Raw genomic sequence first — 23,951 nt, 5'->3', positions numbered from 1 at the left:
CTCCGAGAACACGTGGTGGTTTCGTTCAATCATATTGGTAACTTCTGCTTGTTGTTCAGGGGTCAATTCGAGGAATCTTCCCGCCTGTCCCTGATGTTTATTTTCTTGGGGTGGTGTCTTTAGGGTGACCAGATGAGCTTCCCTGTCTTGCCAGGGCTTCAATAGGTTGACATGGTAGATCTCTTCCGGCGATCAGGCTATCATACCTTATAGTTGACCTCCCCAACGGATTCTATCACTTCATATGGTCCCTGCCATCTGGCCAGGAGTTTGCTCTTAGTTGTGGGGACCTGCACCACTACCCAATCTCCCACCTGGAATTTCCGGGCCATTGCTCAGCGATTGTAATAGGTCTTTTGGGTCCATACGTTCCCGTACTATGGGGGTGACTTGGACTATTCTGTCCCTCATCTGCATCACATGCTCAATGATGTTTCTTCCCTGGTTAGGCTGTTCTTTCTACCTCTCCTGGGCAACGTCCAGTATGCCATAGGGGTGGCAACCAATTAAGAGCTCAAAAGGGGAAAAGCCGGTTGAAGACTGGGGAACCTCCTTTATAGCAAACATCAGGTAAGGCAGTAAGATATCCCAATTTTTCCCGTTCTGGCTCACCACTTTCCGTATCATGTTCTTCAATGTCCTATTAAGATGTTAGACAAGACCATCAGTCTGTGACTGGTAGACTGACATTTTTAGGTCCGTATGTGGAGCATCACACACAAGTCCCTCATCAACTTTGACACAAGGGGGTTCCTTGATCAGTCAAAATCTCTTTGTGTATCCCCACCCTAGAGAAAATTTGAATTAATTCCTTAGGTATCGTCTTAATGGATGGCCTGAAATTGTTCTTTTTGTGCTTCCAGTAAGTGGTCAATAAAAGTTTTCAGTAGTTCATGAAATCATATTTGGCCATTAGGGTCTCATGTGAGGCCCTGAATTGTAGTGTCACAGACAAGTATGCCTTTTGTCCAAGGAGGTCTAGCCTTTTCCAGTCTCTATCATAAGGGGTGGATTTGGAGTGATATTGCTTTCCCTGAGCATTGACTGCATCCACCATGACAGAGTTTGGCTGAGGGTGGGTGAAGAGGAAGTCCACCTCCTTAGGCTGAACGTAATACTTTTTATCAGCCCTTTTGGATGTTGATGCAACAGAGGCTGGTGTCTGCCATATGACCTTAGCCGGGTCCAGAGGAACCTCAGTGACTGGGATGATGATTCTAGAAGAGGAGGAAGTGTGTAATATATCCAATAGTTTATGCCAACCCTATGACGCAGTGAAGGAGACAACACAACTGCTATACTTTCCGTTCAAGACCAAAGGCAGTTGAGAAGCAACTGAGCACGGTTTGCTACATAGCCTTGAGGCAGACCATGAGGGAAGAAGAGTGCATTTGGGGGCCGAACGGACACTGCTACCTATAATCTCTGATTAGAGACCAGGGACACAGATACACCTACAGTGGTGCACCGATAGGAACACTACTCAAAGAACAACAACTACAACTCAGGAATATTTTGCTGTCTTATTTTTCTAGGGTAGCTTCCAGGGAGTTCACCAAAAGCACCAATGTCCTGGTACTCACGGATTTTCTTAGGCTGCTTGAGCTGGGAATGCTGTCCCCCCTTTCCATCTGATGGCCGCTTCTTTCCATGCCGTTTGCTCAAATCAAAGAAAAACTGACAAGCTGGTTCTTCCTGGTCAGAAAAATAAAACCGAAGTCAATTGTGCTCTTTCTATATGATGAAGCCCCACCTAATGTACAAAGAGGTCCTTCTGAAAAGGCTGTTTGTTACTCAGCAGATAAGTGACGTAATGGTTTGATCTTCTCTCCTACTAATGCAATGAAGCCCATCTGCCCAGTAACCACATCCCCAGCCTGGGAGACTCATCTAAAACAGTTATCCCCCTTCCCTATTTAAGCTGCCGCTCTTACTTTCAGAGCTGTTGTGTTTTATGAATTATTCAGAAGGCACAGAAGCACTTATGGGAGAAAGAAAGAAAGAGTGCATGGAGGAAATGGAACTGGTAGAGTGCAGGGCTGCACTGACAATTTACCAGGACTCTAAGGGCTATATCCTAACTGACATAAAAACCATGCTAATTGCTGTCACTCTAGTTTAACAGTGAAGGCCTGCCCTACATGGCCCAGCATTCAAAGAAGCCCATGGAGAATAGGTCCCAACAAGCAGCCTAGTCACTCAGATTGATTTGGAGCATGGCCTGCACTATCTACACACTGTTAAAGGCAGGCAGCAGCTATGAGCTACATTCCAGAATACCACTGGCCACACCAAGGCTGTTCCTGAGATTGTCCATCAACCCAAACCATCCCTCAGATATTCAAAGCACTGTGGATGGAAACACTCAAGGTTACAAACCCAAGAGCTGTTTTATGCTGCAGAAGAAAGAAGTTGCTCTCACACACACACAAAGGCTGAACATATTGTACCTCTGCACCTGAGAGCATCTTTGGCTTATGTGCCTCTTTCCCAGATTTCTGATATGGGTTTTCAGTGACATCCTGTGGCTGTTTCACTAGCTCTGCAGGGTCCATTGAGCGCATTGGGAGAATACTAAATGCATAGAGATACTGGAAAAAACAAAAAAAATTCAATGACTCAGATTCAGCAACCCAAGAGGCACCGAGACGCTAACTCTGAAAATGAACAACTAGCTTCACAAGAATTCAATTCGTTTTACATTTCCATTTTTAGGACCTTTTTGAAAAGCAGCAGCATATCTGGAAGTAGTGCCCATTAAATGGATTAGAGAAAATAATAGGGAAAAGTGATAAATCTCTTTCTTCTATTATTCTGATGACACTTGTTCACAATTCCACCCCTCACCCCCCTAAAACTTTCCCTCCCTAAGATTCCCTGGACTCCTTGGACCCAGGGTCCCAACACCTCCAAAAGACCAACTACCCTTTCAGCAGTAATTTGTTCCCAGTAGCAAGTTTTAATTCACTCTTTAATGAAAACAATATTTGGAATATCAACCAGCTCCTTGCTTAGCTTTGGCCATAGGAAAGATGAGGCTAATCTGGGTGGAAGGACCAATATACAGCAGGTTGGTACTTTGGGCAGAAGGCAGTCTCAAACCACCACCTCCGCTGAAGGCCCTCACTCTTCCCCACCCATTGCCTCTCTGTACTTCAGCCTCCACAATGAGCTTCATTAACAAAACTAGAGAGGGTAGTTTGGAGAATTGGAGATTTTTTAACTGGTGTCATTGTGGCACTCTGTACCTTAAAGAAGCATCCTGGAACCCTATACTTACTCCATCATATAATGATGGTAGATTTCATACAAAGCATGCCACGTAGGGTACCATATGAAAGATCATGGTCTGCTGAAACCCATTTTTCTGTCAAAATATGTACATCATTAGTGTGTATGAAGTTGCGAGCTGTTGCTGTATGGCTGAAATATGTTGTAAATTCTCCAATACAACAAAGGAGGTGACCAACACCTGGGCAGGTGTTGAGCAATCATCACCAGTCATTGACCAGTAGGGGAATAGTAAACAAGGGATTTACAATTCAATGACAGTTGTGCAAGCACCACACAATACAATAGGGACTGCTCAACTCTCTGACTCAGTTGCACTGAGCACTTCTGAAAAATCTATCCAGATGCTTTTACTGCAGATGGTTTCAACAAATTTCTATTCTCTAGCTTTCCACCTTTTGCCCCCCCACAAACAACCAGAAAGCCCACAATATTTTCAGTGAATTGTAAGGGTTTCCATGACACTTCAGTTCATAAAGAAGCTGGACTGCAGGAGGGGAAAAGTGGAAAGTAGATGTGAGGAAGGCAGGGATGAGAGGCAATACGGCAGAGGAAGTAGGTTACAATTAACCGTCTTTCAAAATATTTGACGAAAATATTCAAGGATTTTTTTAAAAATTACTTTAACCTTGTGGGAGTGTGTGACAAACTGTACCCCTGTATTCACCCCAGCCCACTATTGTAATAATCTTTGTAAAAAAAAAAAAAAGGAGTACTTGTGGCACCTTAGAGACTAACAAATTTATTTGAGCATAAGCTTTCGTGAGCTACAGCTCACTTCATCGGATGCATTTGGTGGAAAATACAGTGGGGAGATTTATATACACACACAGAGAACATGAAACAATGGGTTTTATCATACACACTGTAAGGAGAGTGATCACTTAAGATGAGCCATCACCAGCAGCAGGGGTGGAAAGGAGGAAAACCTTTCATGGTGACAAGCAGGGTAGGCTATTTCCAGCAGTTAACAAGAACATCTGAGAAACAGTGGGGGGTGGGGTGGGGAGGAGAAATAACATGGGGAAAAAGTTTTACTTTGTGTAATGACTCATCCATTCCCAGTCTCTATTCAAGCCTAGGTTACATATTAACCCACAGAGACCTTCCTACCAACACTACAAAAAGAAGGATTCTGGGTGGACTCCTCCTGAAGGTCGAAACAGCAGACTGGACTTCTAGATAGAGTGCTTCCACCGATGTGCACGGGCTGAAATTGTGGAAAAGCAGCATCACTTGCCCCATAACCTCAGCCATGCAGAACACAAGGCCATCCACAGCCTCAGAAACAACTCTGACATCATAATCAAAAAGGCTGACAAAGGAGGTGCTGTCGTCATCATGACTAGGTCGGAATATGAACAAGAGGGTACTAGGCAGCTCTCCAACACCACTTTCTACAAGTCATTACCCTCTGATCCCACTGAGAGTTATCAAAAGAAACTACAGCATTTGCTCAAGAAACTTCCTGAAAAAGCACAAGAACAAATCCCCACAGACACACTCCTAGAACCCCGACCTGGGGTATTCTATCTGCTACCCAAGATCCATAAACCTGGAAATCCTGGACAGCCCATCATCTCAGGCATTGGCATCCTGACAGCAGGATTGTCTGGCTATGTAGACTCCCTCCTCAGGCCCTATGTTACCAGGACTCCGAGCTATCTTTGAGACACTACTGACTTCCTGAGGAAACTACAATCCACTGGTGATCTTCCTAAAAACACCATCCTGGCCACTATGGTTGTAGAAGCCTCTACACCCACATTCCACACAAAGATGGACTACAAGCCATCAGGAACAGTATCCCCGATAATGTCACGGCAAACCTGGTGGCTGATCTTTGTGACTTTGTCCTCACCCATAACTATTTCACATTTGGGGACAATGTATACCTTCAAATCCGCGGCACTGCAATGGGTACCCGCATGGCCCCACAGTATGCCAACATTTTTATGGCTGACTTAGAACAACGCTTCCTCAGCTCTCGTCCCCTAATGCCCCTACTCTACATGCACTACATTGATGACATCATCATCATCTGGACCCATGGAAAAGAAGCCCTTGAGGAATTCTACCAGGATTTCAACAATTTCCATCCCACCATCAATCTCAGCCCGGACCAATCCACACAAGAGATCCACTTCCTGGACACTATGGTGCTAATACGCGATGGTCACATAAACACCACCCTATATCGGAAAACTACTGACCGCTATTCCTACCTACATGCCTCCAGCTTTCATCCAGATCACACCACATGATCCATTGTCTACAGCCAAGCTCTACGATATAACCGCATTTGCTCCAACCCCTCAGACAGAGACAAACACCTACAAGATCTCTATCATGCATTCTTACAACTACAATACCCACCTGCTGAAGTGAAGAAACAGACTGACAGAGCCAGAAGAGTACCCAGAAGTCACCCACTACAAGACAGACCCAACAAGAAAATAACAGAACGCCACTAGCCATCACCTTCAGCCCCCAACTAAAACCTCTCCAACGCATCATCAAGGATCTGCAACCTATCCTGAAGGACGACCCATCACTCTCACAGATCTAGGGAGACAGGCCAGTCCTTGCTTACAGACAGCCCCCCAACCTGAAGCAAATACTCACCAGCAACCACACACCACACAACCGCTAACCCAGGAACCTATCCTTGCAACAAAGCCTCTTGCCAACTGTGTCCACATATCTATTCAGGGAACACCACCATGGGGCCTAATCACATCCGCTACACTATCAGAGGTTTGTTCACCTACACATCTACCAATGTGATATATGCCATCATGTGCCAGCAATGCCCCTCTGCCACGTACACTGGTCAAACTGGACAGTCTCTATGTAAAAGAATAAATGGACACAAATCAGACATCAAGAATGATAACATTCAAAAACCAGTCGGAGAACACTTCAATCTCTCCGGTCACTCGATTACAGACCTGAGGGTGGCTATCCTTCAACAAAAAAACTTCAAAAACAGATTCCAACGAGAGACTGCTGAATTGGAATTAATTTGCAAACTGGATACAATTAACTTAGGCTTGAATAGAGACTGGGAATGGATGAGTCATTACACAAAGTAAAACTATTTCCCCATGTTATTTCTCCCCCCCACCCCACTGTTCCTCAGATGTTCTTGTTAACTGCTGGAAATAGCCTACCTTGCTTGTCACCACGAAAGGTTTTCCTCCCCCCCCCCGCTACTGGTGATGGCTCATCTTAAGTGATCACTCTCCTTACAGTGTGTATGATAAAACCCATTGTTTCATGTTCTCTGTGTGCGTATATAAATCTCCCCACTGTATTTTCCACTGACTGCAGCCGATGAAGTGAGCTGTAGCTCACGAAAGCTTATGCTCAGATAAATTTGTTAGTCTCTAAGGTGCCACAAGTACTCCTTTTCTTTTTGCGAATACAGACTAACACGGCTGCTACTCTGAAATCTGTCAAAATAATCTTTGTACAAGGTATGCTTTGTGAGATATCATTTGAAAACTCTATTTGCTGGTTATTATTGTCCTTGTAAAATATGTGTAGCAACATTGTTAAAGTTACAAGATTCCAGTATACGCTGTTACTAAAACTTGTTCCAAGTCTGGGGAGTGGCCAAGCCAGTTTTTCAGAGACAAAGGGCAAGCTGCCACCTTAGCTAGGTGTAAACAAGGGGTCAATGGGTCATTTACCTACCGAGTGGCTATTCTTTAGCAGTAAAGGGGGCAGGGGAGAAAATCTACATTTTAGTAAAGAAATAGAAGGGAGTTCACATCCACACTGTCTGCCTATCACCATGCTCCCAGCTGGAAATGCTTCTGAAAGGGAAGACAAGACTATAAAAAGAAGGGGCAGAAACACTACCCTCCTCCCCGCAATCAATTCACTGCATGAAAAGGAACAAAGGAATCAGTCATTAAACAGAAAAAGGGGTCCTGGCCTAAGAAGTTTGGCCAGTAAGACTGTTGAGAGCATGTGGTGAGAAAAACTTTACTCTGAGTTTACTATCGTTTGTTAAGTTTTATCTCCCCCCCCCCACTTACAAATTTATTAACTACAAAGAAATAGGTTTTTTTACGTAATTCAATGTGTTTGAACTGAAGTGTTTGGGAAACTCCATCTGGGGTAGCAAGTTATGTGCATATCATTTCAATTCATCAAATGACATACTTTATATAAGCTGATATTGTCCCAGAGAGGGCCAGGCAGTACAAGATATACATTTCTGGGGGGAAATCTAAGACTGGGAATAAGCTGAGTATAAACATGGCTGGTAAGAGCCTAGATGTGGCTGGCTGCAGCTCACACACAGACCAAATTGGGAGTGACTTACATGCTAAAGGCTGTTGGTGAGCAGTTCATGACTGCAGGCTACAGCAACAAAGCAATGTAAAGGGCACCCAGGTTAGAGGACAGGATGACAAAAACTCACTAGTATGGATTGTACCCTGGGTATGACACAGAGAGGAGCAGACATGATTTTAAAAAAAAATTCTCTGTTTTTACTCTCACCTATCAAACATTATGAGATATTACTTGAGTGATGAGATTCCAACTTTGCTCTGTTGCAAGTCTGTAGGTAGCTGTGACATCAGAAAGGCCCCATAAGCCAATCAGTGACCCCAACCATACTCTAAAACAATATCTATATTTGATAGAAGAAAATAACCAAGCATTTGTCATTACCTTTTTCTTGCTTGTATTGCCAACATTGGCAAGAGCTATAAATCTGCTCACATGCTGTGCATTCTCCTGTAGGACCACATGGTTTCTTTGGAAAAAGAAAAGATTTTAAATATATTTTTGACAAAGTTAAACAGCAGAAGCTACTGTTTGCTGACCACTACCACTAAGAACCAGTACTCCTGAGGGTACACTGCGCATGCACAGAATTTATATCCCTCACAGATTTATTTGCTTCCCCACAGAAAAATGACTTTCTGATGGGGAAGCAAAGGGAAGCCACAAAAGCGGTCATGCAACCCTCCCCAGCACTATGTTCCAGGTGCTCAGGGCAGCAAGCAGAGAGGTAAACCACTGTGGGGCAGGAGGCAGGACTAGGGAAGACCCAGCTGGTGGCTCCTATCCTGCGCCAGGCTCAGCTGCTAGTCCTGGCTGGCTAGGGGGGATGGGACATCCTCTTTCCCAGCATGGTATCTGGGGCCGGGTCAGACCCACCCCCAGATTTCTCCCCCAGCTGCAGGAAGCACAGAAACCCACTCTCCCATTTCTGCACCCATTGTTTCTCAACTGCAGGGGGAGGGATCTGCTCCCCCATCCACACAACCCTCCCCCATGCATCCAGACCCCCTCATACTCAGACCCTCCTGCCAAGCCTCCCCCACCCCCAGAAACCCACTGATGAGCTCCACTCACCTTGCACCTGGACCACCCTGACAAGTCACCTGCACCTGGATCCCCACCCCACTCCCCCAGCATCTGGACCCCGCACTTAGCCCCCCACACCCAGACCCCCCTGCGCAGAGCCCCAACTATCTTCACCTGGATCCCCCTGCAGAGTCCCATTACCGTTGCACTCAGAACCCCCCCAACAAGCCCCTGTGCATCCAGATCCTCCCCGCACCCCACACTGAGCTGCCCACACACAGATTATCCCACACAGAACCCTCTCAACCCCCACATGGATTCCCACACATTAAGCCTCTCCACACTTGGATTCTGCCTTGCTAAGCCTGCCTGCCCACACAGAGGGGCAGGGCCCTGGGGTGTTTCTGGGTCAGGCCGGGTCCTTATGCTGTGTCAGGGTTGGGTGCAGCCTCACAACTAAGTCTGTGTCCTGGGGAGGAGCTGCACAGTGATCTCGCATCTCTGTGCAGCGAGTGGCCTGTGCTCCACAATGCCATGCTGGAGCCTCTGCATTTATTTGACAAATAAAATTTGCAGAATTTTAAAATACTGTATGCAGAATTTTTAATTTTTTGGCACAGAATGCCCTCAGGAGTAAACCAGCCAGGGAATCAAATATACAGCTTGTTGCAACTGTTGCTGGATTTTCTTCAAAGTAAGTTGCCCGAGTAATGGCATAAAGATGTGGGTATGTGGAGCTCAATTCTACAGAGTGTTGCATCAGAGTGAAAATGCTCAGCAAAGTACTTATGCCTGTGCTTAAAGTTAAGCATACTTCCACTGGCATCAATGAAATTACTCACATGGTTAAAAGTTAAAGCACATTCTTAAATGCTGTGCTGGATTAGGGCCAAAATGCTTAGCATGCTACAGAATTAAACCTGAGTCCACAGATGAGAAGTTCTGATGGCAGTAGCTAATCAGACCTGAACATTTTAATAAAAGCCACTTTTGAGTGCAGAAATAAAGGATATTTAAGTATTTTAAAACCTACAAACTTGAGGATGCTTCCTGCTGGTTTGGCAATAACTCAATCCTGGGCCAACACACTGGACTTAGACTTTGCTTCATTTTTATTTACAGGTCCAATTATTACACTGGAGACAGAAAACAGCCTCAAATATTGTTTCATTATTAATTATAATTATTAAAACAATTCTCTGACTCAGGGTTTCTGTAATGGTTTGTAGATTCTAAGGCCAAGAAGGCCCATTGTGATCATCTAGTCTGACATCCTGTGTAACACAGGCCACAGAAAAACACCCAATCTTGATTAAAAAATTTTCAGTGACAGAGAATCCACCACGACCCTGGATAAATTGTTACAGTGATTACTTACTCTCACCATGAAAAATGTATGGCTTATTCCAGTCTGAATTTGTTTAGATTCAGCTTCCAACCATTGCATTGTGTTATACCGTTATCTGCTAGATTGAAAAGCTCATTATTAAATATTTGTTCCCCTTGTAGGTACTTATAGACTATAATCAAGTCACCCCTTAAACTTCTCTTCATTAAGCTAAATGAACTGAGCTCCTTGAGTCGATCACTAACAGGAATGTTTTCTAATCCTTAAATCAGTCTTCTAGCTATTCTCTGAACCCTCACCAATTTATCAGCATCCTTCTTGAATTGTGGGCACCAAAACTTGACCTCTCTACTCCTACTCAAGATTCCCTAGTTCATGTATCCCAGGATTGAATTCATTCTTTTGGACATCATCATCACATCAGGAGCTCATCTTGAGCTGACTGTCTCCCACAACCTCCAAATCATTTTCAGAGTCTTTGCTTGCAAGGACGGAGTCCTCTATCCTGTAAGCATGGCCTATGTTTTTTGTTCCTAGATGGTAGGATGGCATGCATAGTAAAATGCATATTGTTTCCTTGCACCCTGTTTACAAGCAATCTAGATCACTCTGAATCAGAGACCTGTTCTCTTCATTACTTGCCACTCCACCAATTTTTGTGCCATCCGCAAACTTTATCAGTAATGATTTAAGTTTTCTTCCAGGTCACTGATAAAAGTGTTAAATAGCATAGGGCGAAAACCCAATCTCTAGGGACTCTGCTGCACACAAACGTGCTTGATGACCATAGCCCATTTACTGTTACATTCCAAGACCTTATCAGTTAACCAGTTTTTAATCCATTTAATGTGTGCCATATTAATTTTATGTCATTCTAATTTTTTTAAATCAAAATGTAGTGCAGTACCAAGTCAAACACCTTAGAGAAGTGTAAAGTGTATGATGTCAACACTATTATCTTTAGCAACCAAATGTCTAATATCTAAAAAGATACTGAGTTAATTTGACAGGATCTATCCTCCAAAAATCCATATTCATTTGCTTTAATTACATTACCCTCATTTAATTCTTTATTAATCGAGCCTTATATTGGCTGTTCTATTATCTTGCCCAGGATTGATGTCAAACTGACATGCCATTACCCTTTTCAAAAGTTACACATTAGCTTTATTTCAGTCTTCTGAAACTATCCCAGTGCTCCAAGACATATTGAAAATCAACAATAACGGTCCAGCGAGACCTTCAGTCAGCAATTTTAAAACTCTTGGATGGAAAGGACCTGGACCTGCTGACTGAAAAAAATGTCTGATTTTAATAGCTTCTGTTTAACAGACTCCAGAAATACTAGTAGAATGCAAAGAGAGTGTTATGATCACATAAAATGGGGACTATATCGCACGCGTGTTCCCTAAATACATAACAGAAATATTAATTGAACACTTCTCCCTTTTTTGCATTATTATTGATAATCCTACCGTTTCTATCTAGCAATGCACAAGTGCCACTATCAGGATTCCTTTTGCTCCTAATAAATTTAAAAAACTCCTTCCTATTATCCTTAACTCCACTAGCCATAGATTTCTCCTTGTGTCCATCCGTTGGCTTTCCTTTTTAATTTTCTATAATTGCCAACTTCTGATTTATATTCATCCATGTGTTATATGTTATTATTTTATTAATTTTGTATAGCTGCCTTCACCACTTCCCCTTTAAATAAGGTCTCTTTAATCATTAAAGGTTTCCTTCTCATTTGTGAGATTGTGGCTTTTTTGGCATCTAGGAAGATGTTCGTAAATGATCCCCAATTATCATTCACATTTTTCTGATGAAATTTTCTTCCCAGCTGTTCTGGCTTATAATTGTTTTTAGCTTTGTGAAGTTGGCCCCACTAAAGCACTATATATTCTTAGTCTTGACTTTATTCTGCTTCCACATTATAAATGATCAAATCATGATCATTTGTACCTAAACTGACAATAATTTAAGTTCTGTGATCAGTTCCTCTTTATCTGTTAAGATAAGATCTAATGTAGAATTCCCATGTACTGATTGGTTTCAGAGTAGCAGCCGTGTTAGTCTGTATTCGCAAAAAGAAAAGGAGTACTTAGAGATTCCTTTTCTTTTTGCATGTACTGATTGCAACACTTTTTGAGGTAGGAAATTGTTATTTGTAGGGCTGTCAAGGAATTAAAAAAATTAATCATGATTAATTGCATGATTAAAAAAATTAATTGCACTGTTAAAGAATAATAGAACACCTTTTATTTAAATATTTTTGGATGTTATCTACATTTTCAAATATATTGATTTTAATTACAACACAGAATACAAAGTGTGAAGTGCTCACTTTATATTTATTTTTTTATTACAACTATTTGCACTGTAAAAAAAAAAACTGCATTCAGGAATAAAACAAAGTAAATTTCAGAGCCTGCAAGTCCACTCAGTTCTATTTCTTATTCAGTCAATCGCTCAGACAAACAAGTTTGCTTACATTCGCAGGAGATAATGTTGCCCACTTCTTGTTTACAAAGTCACCTGAAAGTGAGAACAGGCATTCATTTGCATGGCACTGTTGAAGCCAGTGTTCCAAGATATTTACATGCCAGATGAGCTAAAGATTCATATGTCCTTTCATGCTTCAACCACCATTCCAGGGGACATGCATCTATGCGGATGACGGATTCTGCTCGATAACAATCCAAAGCAGCAAAGACCGATGCATGTTCATTTTTATCATCCGAGTCAGATGCCACCAGCAGAAGGCTGATTTTCCTTTTTAATGGTTCAGGTTCTGTAGTTTCCACATTGGAGTGTTGCTCTTTTAAGACTGAAAGCATGCTCCACACCTTGTCCCTCCTCAGATTTTGGAAGGCACTTCAGATTCTTAAACCTTGGGTCAAGTGCCGTAGCTATCTTTAGAAATCTCACATTGGTACCATCTTTGCATTTTGTGAAATCTGCAGTGAAAGTGTTCTTAAAATGAACAACATATGCTGGGTCTTCATCCAAGACTGCTATAAACATGAACTATATGGCAAAATGAGGGTAAAACAGAGCAGGAGACGTACAATTCTCCCCTCAGTCACAAATTTAATTAACGCATTATTTTTTTTAACAAGAGTCATCAGCATGGAAGCATGTCCCCTGGAATAATGGCCGAAGCATGAAGGGGCATACGTTTAGCATATCTGGCATGTAAATACATTGCCATGCTGGCTACAAAAGTGCCATGCAACTGCCAGTTCTCACATTTTGGTGACATTGTTAATAAGAAGTGGGAAGTATTATATCCTGTAAATTTAAACAAACTTGTTTGTCTTAGTGATTTGCTGAACAAGAAGTAGGACTGAGTGGGCTTGTAGGCTATGAAGTTTTATGTTGTTTTCTTTCTGAGTGTAGTTATGTAACCAAAAAAAAAAAAAAAAAAATCTACATTTGTAAGCTGGACTTTCACAACAAAGCGATTGCACTACAGTACTTGTATGAGGTGAACTGAAAAATACTATTTCTTTTGTTTATCATTTTTACAGTGCAAATATTTGTAATCAAAAATATACCTTTGATTTCAATTACAACAGAATACAATAAATGTAAAATGTAAAAAACATCCAAAATATTTAATAAATTTCAATTGGTATTCTATTGTTTAACAGTGTGATTAAAACTGCTATTCATCATGATTAATTTTAAAAAATTAATCGTGTGAGTTAACTGAGATTAATCGACACCCTAGTTATTTGTAATGTTTACAAAATCCAAGGACATTTTAGTATTGGTAGCATGAGATCTCCAGCATATGTCAAACTGAAGTCCCCCATAATCACACATTTTTCTCTTCTCTTTACACATTATAGATTGCTTCCTCATGCACCAATCTTCTTGTTCCACATGTGATTTGGTGGCCTGTGGCAGAGACGAACTAGTACCCAGTCTTGTTCTTTATCTATTAGGACACAGACCCATAAGCAATCAAGATCTTTTTCTTCTGAGTTATCAGTGATGCAGAAAAAAGTTATGCCATTCCCACCTCCCCACCCCCCAAAGCGCTACTTGCATTCCCCTTTTGCTCCCACAATCCTCCCAAATAGGTTATAACCACTGGTTTTAAAATTCCATTTTGTGAATCATCCAACCAGGTTTCATTTATACCAGCTAAATCAAATTTATGCTCATAAATGAGCAATCCCAGTTCCACTTTGTGTTACTCAGGCTCCAAGAATTAGAAGAATTTCAAGAATTCAATTCAAAAATTTCTCCTCTTCATGTCATTTGGCTCCTTGCCCAATTTTGTTCTCAACATCTCAATTTTTAAGCACTCATATCTTCTCTTTTTACCATCCCCTTTTACTATTAGTTTAACTCCCTCCTGGCTACTTAGCCAACCAGTCCTCCAGGAGATTGGAGGTGAAGGCTATACAAAATACACAGATCCCTCTACCCATAGAACATGGACCAACATTCCACAAAACCAAAGCCCTTCTATCCAGCAATTCACATCCAGACTCTTCTGCCTTCCTTTGCTCATGGGACACGAAGAATCTCAAAGAAGATTGTTTGGACACTCTTCTTCAGCATGCTTCGAGTTCACTGAGGTCAACTACCATCTCTGAGATATCTCCCAATACTGTGCTGTTACTGCCAATTTGAATCACCAATGGATCCTTCCCCATAGACTTAAAAAGCTTATTCAATCTTAGATTAACACTTCATGTCTTATAAAGAAAAGGAGTACTTGTGGCACCTTAGAGACTAACAAATTTATTTGAGCATAAGCTTTCGTGAGCTACAACTCACTTCATCAGATGCATTCAGTGGAAAATACAGTGGGGAGATTTATATACACAGAGAACATGAAACAATTGGTGTTACCATAAACACTGTAACAAGAGTGATCACTTAAGGTGAGCTATTACCAGCAGGAGAGCGGGGTGGGGGGGGTCACATAAACACCACCCTATACCGGAAACTTACTGACCGCTATTGCTACCTACATGCCTCCAGCTTTCATCCAGATCACACCACACGATCCATTGTCTACAGCCAAGCTCTACGATATAACCGCATTTGCTCCAACCCCTCAGACAGAGACAAACACCTACAAGATCTCTATCAAGCATTCTTAAAACTACAATACTCATCTGCTGAAGTGAAGAAACAGATTGACAGAGCCAGAAGAATACCTAGAAGTCACCTACAGGACAGACCCAACAAAGAAAATAACAGAACGCCACTAGCCATCACCTTCAGCCCTCTACTAAAACCTCTTCAACGCATCATCAAGGATTTACAACCTATCCTGAAGGATGACCCATCACTCTCACAGATCTTGGGAGACAGGCCATTCCTTGCTTACAGACAGCCCCCCAACCTGAAGCAAATACTCACCAGCAACCACACACCACAACCACTAACCCAGGAACTTATCCTTGCAACAAAGCTCGTTGCCAACTGTGTCCACATATCTATTACACCATCACAGAGCCTAATCACATCCGCTACACTATCAGAGGTTTGTTCACCTACACATCTACCAATGTGATATATGCCATCCTGTGCCAGCAATGCCCCTCTGCCATGTACATTGGTCAAACTGGACAGTCTCTACATAAAAGAATAAATGGACACAAATCAGACATCAAGAATTATAACATTCAAAAACCAGTTGGAGAAACTTTCTGGTCACTTGATTACAGACCTAAAAGTGGCAATATTTCAACAAAAAAACTTCAAAAAACGAGAGACTGCTGAATTGGATGGGTCATTACACAAAGTAAAACTATTATGTTTATTCTCTCTCCCCACCGTTCCTCAGACGTTCTTGTCAACTGCTGGAAATGGCCCACCTTGATTATCACTACAAAAGGTCCCCCCCCCCCCCGCCCTCCTGCTGGTAATAGCTCACCTTAAGTGATCACTCTCGTTACAGCGTGTATGGTAACACCCATTGTTTCATGTTCTCTATGTATATAAATCTCCCCACGATACTTTCCACTGCATGCATCCAATGAAGTGAGCTGTAGCTCACGAAAGCTTATGCTCAAATAAATTTGTTAGTCTCTAAGGTGCCACAAGTACTCCTTTCCATTTTTGTAAATACAGACTAACACGGCTGCTACTCTGAAACATCTCATGTCTTGGCTCTGGAAAAGTAGCACACATTTCGGTTGTCCTCCCGTCCTTTGCAGAACACTGTTTCAGTTCTTCCGAGTATTGACTCCCCAACAAGTATTGTCTGTCTTCCTTGGAAAATTGGAGAACTCTTTGCGGGTAAGCTTGATTTTCTCATAGGTTGGGCCGAGCTGCCACCCATACATACAATCATAGAAGATATGGGTAGGAAGAGACCTCAGGAGGTCATCTAGTCCAACCCCCGCTCAAAGCAGGACCTACATCAACTAAATCATCCCACCCAGGGCTCTCTCAAGCTGGGCCTTAAAAACCTCTAAGGATGGAGGTTCCACCACTCCCCTAGGTAACCCATTCCAGTGCTTCACAATCTTCCTAGTGAAATAGTTTTTCCTAATATCCAGCATAGATCTCCCCCACTGCAACTTGAGACCATTGCTCCTTGTTCTGTCATCTGCCACCACTTTGAACAGCCTAGCTCCAACCTCTTTGGAACCCCGCTTCAGGTAGTTGAAAGGCTACTCTCAAATCCCCCCCCTCACTCTTCTTCTGCAGACTAAATAACCCCAGTTCCCTCAGCCTCTCCTCGTAAGTCATGTGCCCCATCCCCCTAATCATTTTCACTGCTCTCTACTGGACTCTCTCCAATTTGTCCACATCCTTTCTGTAGTGGGGGGCCCAAAATTGGATGCAATACTCCAGATTTGGCCTCACCAGTGCTGAATACATCTCTCCCTTCCCTTTGGACCTGCTGGAATTTCCACAATGAGGACCTGGTATCGATAGGAAACTTCCAGGTGTGTGGAATTCCTCCTGCTTCTCTTCCCTGTAGTGGCCAGTCTGCCTAACTTCACATGTCTCCAACCATGTAGAATGCTGCAATGACCTCTTGGTGAAGAAACGTATTTTGTGAAATCCACAGTAGCAGTTATTCTATTTGCAACATAAGTTTGTGGGGATGTATTGCTAACATCTGTTATCAGCAATGGGTTAACTTCCTAGTGCAGATGGCGGTTATGGCCACAAAATATGCTTGAGATGAAGTCAGGGTGTACTTTGGAATAAATTAAGGTACTTACAAACTATAATGCGGCTTTAGTAAATTATAATTTTAGAATACCTTCCCATATGCACTAGAAAACCAAACTTTCTTATAAAATAAGGGTGGTTACTCAAGGTCCTACATACCTATAAGGAAGTCTTTCATAATAGGTTTTCTCCAATGCAGCAAAGTGATATCTTGGCTTCAGACTTGTGGCTAGATTAGATATTAACACAGATCCACATCTCTTAGTATCCATTTCTCCCTATGAAATGGAAATAAAGCATTAATTCTAAAATCCTGTGGGTTTGCAATGCAGAGAAAAATGGTTCAGCACAGAGTATCTTTGTTCTGTGTATTTTAGAGATTTAGTGCTTTGTACCTCTGCTGAATAGCAGCACGTTCAAGCCAGAGTTCTCCCATAGATATTGCTTGCAGTGGGGCTTCAAAAGCTCAGCTACTGAGCCAGCTCTTCCCGCTACCAGAGATCGTACTTTTTAAGCAAAGGGAAAGCTCTGGCACAGAGCTCAGAAGCCCTGGCAGCGAGTGACTAGATATAATCTCCAGATACACACACTCTCCCATATTCCCCCTAGTTAGCTGCCCCACAGCCCCTCCTCTCTTCCTCCATTCAGCCCTGGTGTTCTCCATTGGACACCCTCCATGAACAAACAAGGGACTAGGGAATATCTATGTGCCCCCTTCTTGTCCCCATCCATGAGAGCTCCCCAGACCCCACAAATGCCCTCGCCCCATGCCCTCCCCATCACTACTACAAGCACCGGCCCAAATAACCATCTAGGTAAGTCAGGCTGGGACTCTCCGCCAGCAAACTATTTGTGGGGCCACAGATTAAAAATGCAAATTAAAAACCTTTAAAAATAGTAAATCAAACTATTTCTTCAAACCTTGATTACTTTGTTAATATAAATGAGATCGCCAAATAGAACAAGTACAAAGTTTCTGGTTTTAGAGTGTTCAGAGAGAAAAATCTGTGTTTAGAACATATGGGGGAAATTATTTTTCCCATGTTAACTTAATACAAATCTGAACATTTTTGCTCAAATGTTCATCCTCCGCTTCCAATAGCCTCCATCACCACACCCATTCTTTAACCAATACCAACCATGAAATTTCCCCCACCAAAATGTGTTTGAAAACATTAAGAGCAACTGAAAATGGGAGCTTGACTGGAAGTTGGAACTCAACTCTATAGTGGATGCTTCCTGCATTGACTACAGACATGTAACAGAAAAGTCAGTAGTGCAGGAAAAATGTGTTGAGTGACAATTAATAACCTTTACTCAGGGTAAGAGGTATATAAACTTCAGTAGCATCACAGAGTGAGCTAGTCCTTTAAGAGTCTTTGTGTCCAGCCTCACCTGTCCCTAGTTTACCACCCAGATCATTGGACAGAGTCCAAAGACCATGTGATTGACAGCCAGGCCTGCTGGGACTTACAAAAGGCAGCTTGTGCTCACTGAAAAGAAAGCTAGCAGGAGCAGCACTATGCTAGCCGGTTCTCCAGGAAGTGGGGCCTGGGAAAGGACCAACAGAGACTCCACTGACCTCCACACAGCAGAGAAGAGACCATGGGAGCAGGAGGTGCTGAGAGAGAGCAGAGTGAGACTCTCCAGAGGCAGCAGACTGACAAACAACAGGTCATGCAGGAAACGGCTGAGGGAAAGTGAAGCAGGTGGTTAGGGCCACAACCCAGAGCAGAAGAGTCCTACCTATGGGTAGTGGGTATATACTCCTGCACTGACGACAAAAAGTCAAAAGTGCCCTAACAAGGGTAAAGGGACTATTGAGCTCTTGGAAGAGGCAAAGAACTATTCAGAGCCCAGAGATGGCTGGAAGGCCTTATTTGTTTAGTTGGACTTTTGGCTGTCCCCAGAAGAGAGACTAACTTTTAACCAGAGGGTCAAGAGCACCACAGCAATGTTGCCCATAGAAGACCACTGATAGTGGAGAAACTGAGGTAGCAGATGTGCCTCATCACTAAGGAAAGGTAAACTGCTGTTACAAGGAGTCTGCAAGAAGCCTGTGGGTGAAATCAGATTATTCAGCATACTTCAGACACATGAAACTAAAGAAATTACAAGATCTGCAAGTCAGCTAGTAAAAGATTCAAAGGATTAATTGGAATTAAAAAATGCCTCAAAACTGTACCACAAACAATCCTAGTGTGGAAAACAATCAGTCCACAGGAAAGAAGGACAGCTCATTGACTGAACTCAAGAACACACTATGGGCCCTACTTCCCCAATTCGAGAGCCAAGATAAGCATGCTAAGAACAAAAACCAGTCTGACAAACAATTTTTAAAGTTGGGTTTTTTTCAGTCTACAAACAGCAACAGTGAGTGGAAATGAGAGTATTAGTTAACTGCACATTTAACCCATTTCGACTGAATTTGAATACTTACAGGTTTATTTCCAAAATTCCCTACACCTCTGGACCAGGGGGATGTCAGCAAGATATCAACACCTTTGAATTTTGGAGTAGATAATAAAGATATTTTCAGTTCTGACACATCCTTGGAGCTGAAACTGTAGGCAGGAGCTGGCTCACTCAGGGATTCTGTACCACTCAGGTAGGCAATCTGCAATCCTGAGGTGCCGCTGAAAATACCCTTACGACCTGTAGTAAAACACAAATGAAATTAAGTATTGTAAGAAACTACTCAAATGTGTCATGCTAACAGGAGGCCAAGTTTTGCAGTCCTTGCTTATTTATTCAGTCTTTGTTTATGAGGAAACTGACCGGCTCTGGTAATGCATTAATTGCAGTCAGGACTCCAGGATTTGGCTCAATGACTAGAAACCCTTCCCATTTAAAATGCTCAGGGGGATTAAAGAGGCTACAAAAATAGCAATACAAAATACAAATACAATATACAAAATACAATACAAAAATACAATAATAATGGGGGATTTCAACAACCCCCATACCCATGTAGTATATATGTCAGTTTAGGGTGGAATGCAGAGATAAAATTTCTAGACACGATCAATGATTGCTTCTTGGAGCAGCTAGTTCTGGAACCCACAAGGGGAGAGGCAATTCGTGATACAGTCCTAAGAAGCACATGGGATCTGATCCAAGAGGTTTTGGAATGAATGATAAATTCAGCAGTAATAAGTCACCAGGACCAGAAGGTATTCACCCAAGAGTTCTGAAGAAACTCAAATATGAAACTGTAGAACTACAGTATTAGCTTTGGTATGTAACCTATTGCTTAAATCATCCTCTGTACAAGATGACTGGAGGGTAGCTAATATAATGCCAATTTTTTTTAAAAGGCTCCAGAAGTGGATCCTTGCAGTTACATAGACCAGTAAGCCTAACTTCAGTATTGAGCAAATTGATTGAAACTATACTAAAACAACAGAAATATCAGGCACTCAGATGAACATGATTTGTTGGGGAAAGTCAACACAGTTTTTGTAAAGGAAAATCATGCCTCACCAATCTATTAGAATTTTTGAGGGGGTCAAATATGTGAAGAAAGGTAATCCAGTGGACATAGTATAATTGGCTTAAAAAAAGCCTTTGACAAGACCCCTCAACAAAGGCTCTTAAGCAAAGTAAGCAATCTTGGGATAAGAGGGAAGGTCCTCTCCTGGATTGGTTAAAAAGACAGGAAACAAAAGGGTAGCAATAATCAGTCAGTTTTCACAGTGGCAAGAGATAAACAGAGGGGTTCCCAAGAGTCTGTACCGAGACCAGTGCTGTTCAATATATTCATAAATGATCTGGAACAAGGGGTAAATATAAGGTGACAAAGTTTGCAGAGGATACAAAATTACCCAAGGTAATTAGGTCCAAAGCAGACAGTGAAGAATTACAAAGGGATCACATAAGACTGGGTGACTGGGCAACAAAATGGCAGATGAACTTCAGTGTTGATAAATGCAAAGTAATGCACTTTGGAAAACATAATCCCAACTATGCAAACAAAATGATGGGGTATAAATTAGCTGTTACCCCTCAAGAAAGAGATATTGGAGTCACTGTGCATAGTTCTCTGAAAACATTTGCTCAATGCGCAGCCTCAGTTAAAAAAAGCTAACAGAATGTTCGGAAACATTAGGAAATGGATAGATAAGAAGACAGAAAATGTCATACCACCACTATATAAAGCCATGGAACACCCATAACCTGAATACTGCATACAGTTCTGGTTGTCCCCTCAAAAAATATATGTTAAAATTGGAAATGGTACATAGAAAAGGAACAAAAATGATTAAGGGTGTGGAACAGCTTCCATTTAAGCAGAGATTTAAAAAACTGGTATTGTTCAGATAGGAAAAGAGATGACTAGGATGATATTGTAGAGCTTTATTAAATCATGAGTGGTGTGGAGAAAGTGAAAAAGGAAATGTTATTTACCCCTTCACATAACACAAGAACAGGGGTCAGAGGATGTTGAGAAGGCCAAAAGTATAACTCGGTTCAAAAAGAATTAGGTAAATTCACGGATGATAAATCCACCAATGGCTATTAGCCAAGACGATCACCCCATGTTCTGGGTGTTACTAAGCCTCTGACTGCTAGATGCTTGAACTGGACAACAGTGGATGGATCACTCAATAATTGTCCTGTTCTGTTCATTCCCTCTAAAGCATCTGGCACTGGCAACAGTATTACCAAATATGGCCATTCTTATCTTCTGTATATGAACTAGCCTACCTGAACTAGCTTGAATCCAGCTAGCCTGGGTAACAACAGCAGTGAAAACATGGCAGGGCAAGCTCCAGTACAGGTAGTACAAGCCCTGTTTGGCCCGAGGTAAGTAGCCTGACTGCTAGCCCACTCTGAAGTCTGTGCTGCATTGTCTTCACAGCTGTTGTAATTCGCACTAGCTGGATTCATGCTAGCTGAGGTAGACTAACTCTTGCACAATTCTGTTGTATGAACATACAATAAATGCATAGCTGAATTAGGAAGGAAAATTCATACTGCATATATGCAAGGCATACTGTTCTTTTGCCATTAACTTGTTTCCCAACAATTTTTTCCCCAAAGTTGGCAACTTCACGACTTCATTGAAACTTGTCCAACAAGCTCAGGTTGATAACCCAAATAGCTCTGTTGAGCTCATAAAAAGTTGAAAATGTTGTAAAAGTACAAAAGATGTCTTTTTATGTTGCTCATCTAAAACAAAGCAGAATGGATTTTACTAAGGTTTCAAAAACAATTCATCTTGGGCCTGAGACGCAATACGAGAGATTCGCTGAAATGATTCCTGAAGGAAGGTATCAGCAAGTGAAGAAATGAACAAGAGAAGTTTGGAATGAAAGGGTCATCACAACCTAAATTAAGGCACTACTACAGCAACACTTTAATACTCCCATAAAGAGCACATGGGATTCACAACACAGAAATAAAATCTATACCATTACCTAAGTATGTAATGTTCTCGGCTAGTTCACAGCCATTGACATCTGGAAAATAATGTACAGTTTCCGGGTTATTGGCACCCAAGACATACGTTGGAATCGGAGCTGGAGAAGAAACACACACAATTAGTTCACTTGTTTCAGAACTGTGACATTTATTCGATTCTGTATTTACTATTATGAAGTAAAGATTCACTACAGAGGAAATGTATTATAGGTTTGGACCCAGAAATTGAGTTTATTAGGTCCTGCCCGTTTCACTGAAATTTATTAATCACCAGTTAAAAAAACAAACAAAAAAGCAAACAGCTAAATTGAACATTATAGTACATACTAGTATAGTATATTTAAGTACTGATGATTTTTTTTTTAATTTGGTAGATTTCAAGTTGACTGTGTCCCTTAAGAACATCTTCACTGATAATGCCAACAAGATTAAATGATTCTCCCATCCCTTCCCCCATCAACTGTAATCTCCCCCATCAAGAAAAGCCAGTGTAAATAATCAAGACTTGCATGACACCTAGGAGCTCATTAAGCTTTGGCCCTGAAGAACTAAAAGCTTGCCTATACAAACAACTTGCACCAATTTTACTTAAATTTGTTTAGTTAAAACAGTGCAATTTGTGTGTGGACTCATCAGTTTAGCTTTCACCTATAAAAATGTACCGCCATAAGCTAAACAGATAAACCAGGTTTAAGCCACTGTAAGTGTCCAGAGTGAACAAAGTTGCATCACTTCACCTAATGAAAATAAAATGACATCTTTACTTATATCCACACAACTGTGTGTGTCGACCAGGTCTAAGAGTGAATGGGGGTAAGTAAGTCAGATCTGAGGTTCCTCTGCTGAGATCTCCCTGCCCTCAGAAGACTGAGTTTAACCTTTCCATAACCTGTGAATGGTGAGACTCAATCTCTTCCAATACTGCTGCTAACCTCTTTAGCAAGGTTTGATGTGAAAAGGGTCAATCACCATCTTTCCCAGCTTAGAAAAAATGATCAATATATTATGGAAGCACCCAGGAAATCCAATCAAGAACAAACCCCTTTGTGATTGTTACTTGCCTGTACAAGCCTTAAAAAGAGAGTTGCTACTCCAGAGACTACAACGTACACACTAGACAGGACAGATAGATGAAGCAGAACAGAGTAGGGCTGGATCAAGGAAATGAGGTAACAACAAAACAAAGTTTAGCTGGAAGGCAAAACTCTCAGCTGTCTCAGCCAATGGGAGCAGCGGAGCCAGCACTTGGGGCGGGGGCAGCACGCAGAGCCATCTGCCATGCCTCTGCTGAGGAGCAGCCAGGACAGGTCATCCCTCCCCCCCGATGCAGCACCCCGAAACTCCTGCCCAACCCCCCGCCCTGAGCCCCCTCCCACACCCAAACTCCCTCCCAGATCTC

At 42.0% G+C, this 23,951-nt stretch overlaps 1 protein-coding gene across 8 annotated transcripts in view; it reads right to left on the bottom strand.

Moving 5' to 3' along the window:
* The window catches only part of CWF19L1 (CWF19 like cell cycle control factor 1), a 58,642-nt gene that overhangs the window by 21,847 nt on the left and 12,844 nt on the right, over positions 1 to 23,951 (bottom strand). For 7 of the 8 annotated variants that reach the window (XR_006276211.1, XR_006276215.1, XR_006276212.1 and 4 more), the window contains 6 exons: positions 22,549 to 22,650; positions 19,569 to 19,783; positions 17,288 to 17,406; positions 7,981 to 8,065; positions 2,451 to 2,591; positions 1,584 to 1,695 (listed from right to left, as the gene is read on the bottom strand). Coding sequence is in view for 3 of the 8 variants with exons in the window: in XM_038375628.2 (XP_038231556.1) it covers positions 1,584 to 1,695; positions 2,451 to 2,591; positions 7,981 to 8,065; positions 17,288 to 17,406; positions 19,569 to 19,783; positions 22,549 to 22,650 (774 nt within the window). In the remaining 5 variants the exon portion in view is untranslated. The remainder of the gene's footprint in view (positions 1 to 1,583; positions 1,696 to 2,450; positions 2,592 to 7,980; positions 8,066 to 17,287; positions 17,407 to 19,568; positions 19,784 to 22,548; positions 22,651 to 23,951) is intronic. The other variant, XR_006276214.1, reaches the window with a different exon arrangement.

The sequence above is a fragment of the Dermochelys coriacea genome, chromosome 17, assembly GCF_009764565.3.
Source record: "Dermochelys coriacea isolate rDerCor1 chromosome 17, rDerCor1.pri.v4, whole genome shotgun sequence".
NCBI lineage: Eukaryota > Metazoa > Chordata > Testudines > Dermochelyidae > Dermochelys > Dermochelys coriacea.
Note: the sequence above shows the minus strand (reverse complement) of the source record. Positions and strands in the feature narration are given on the sequence as shown.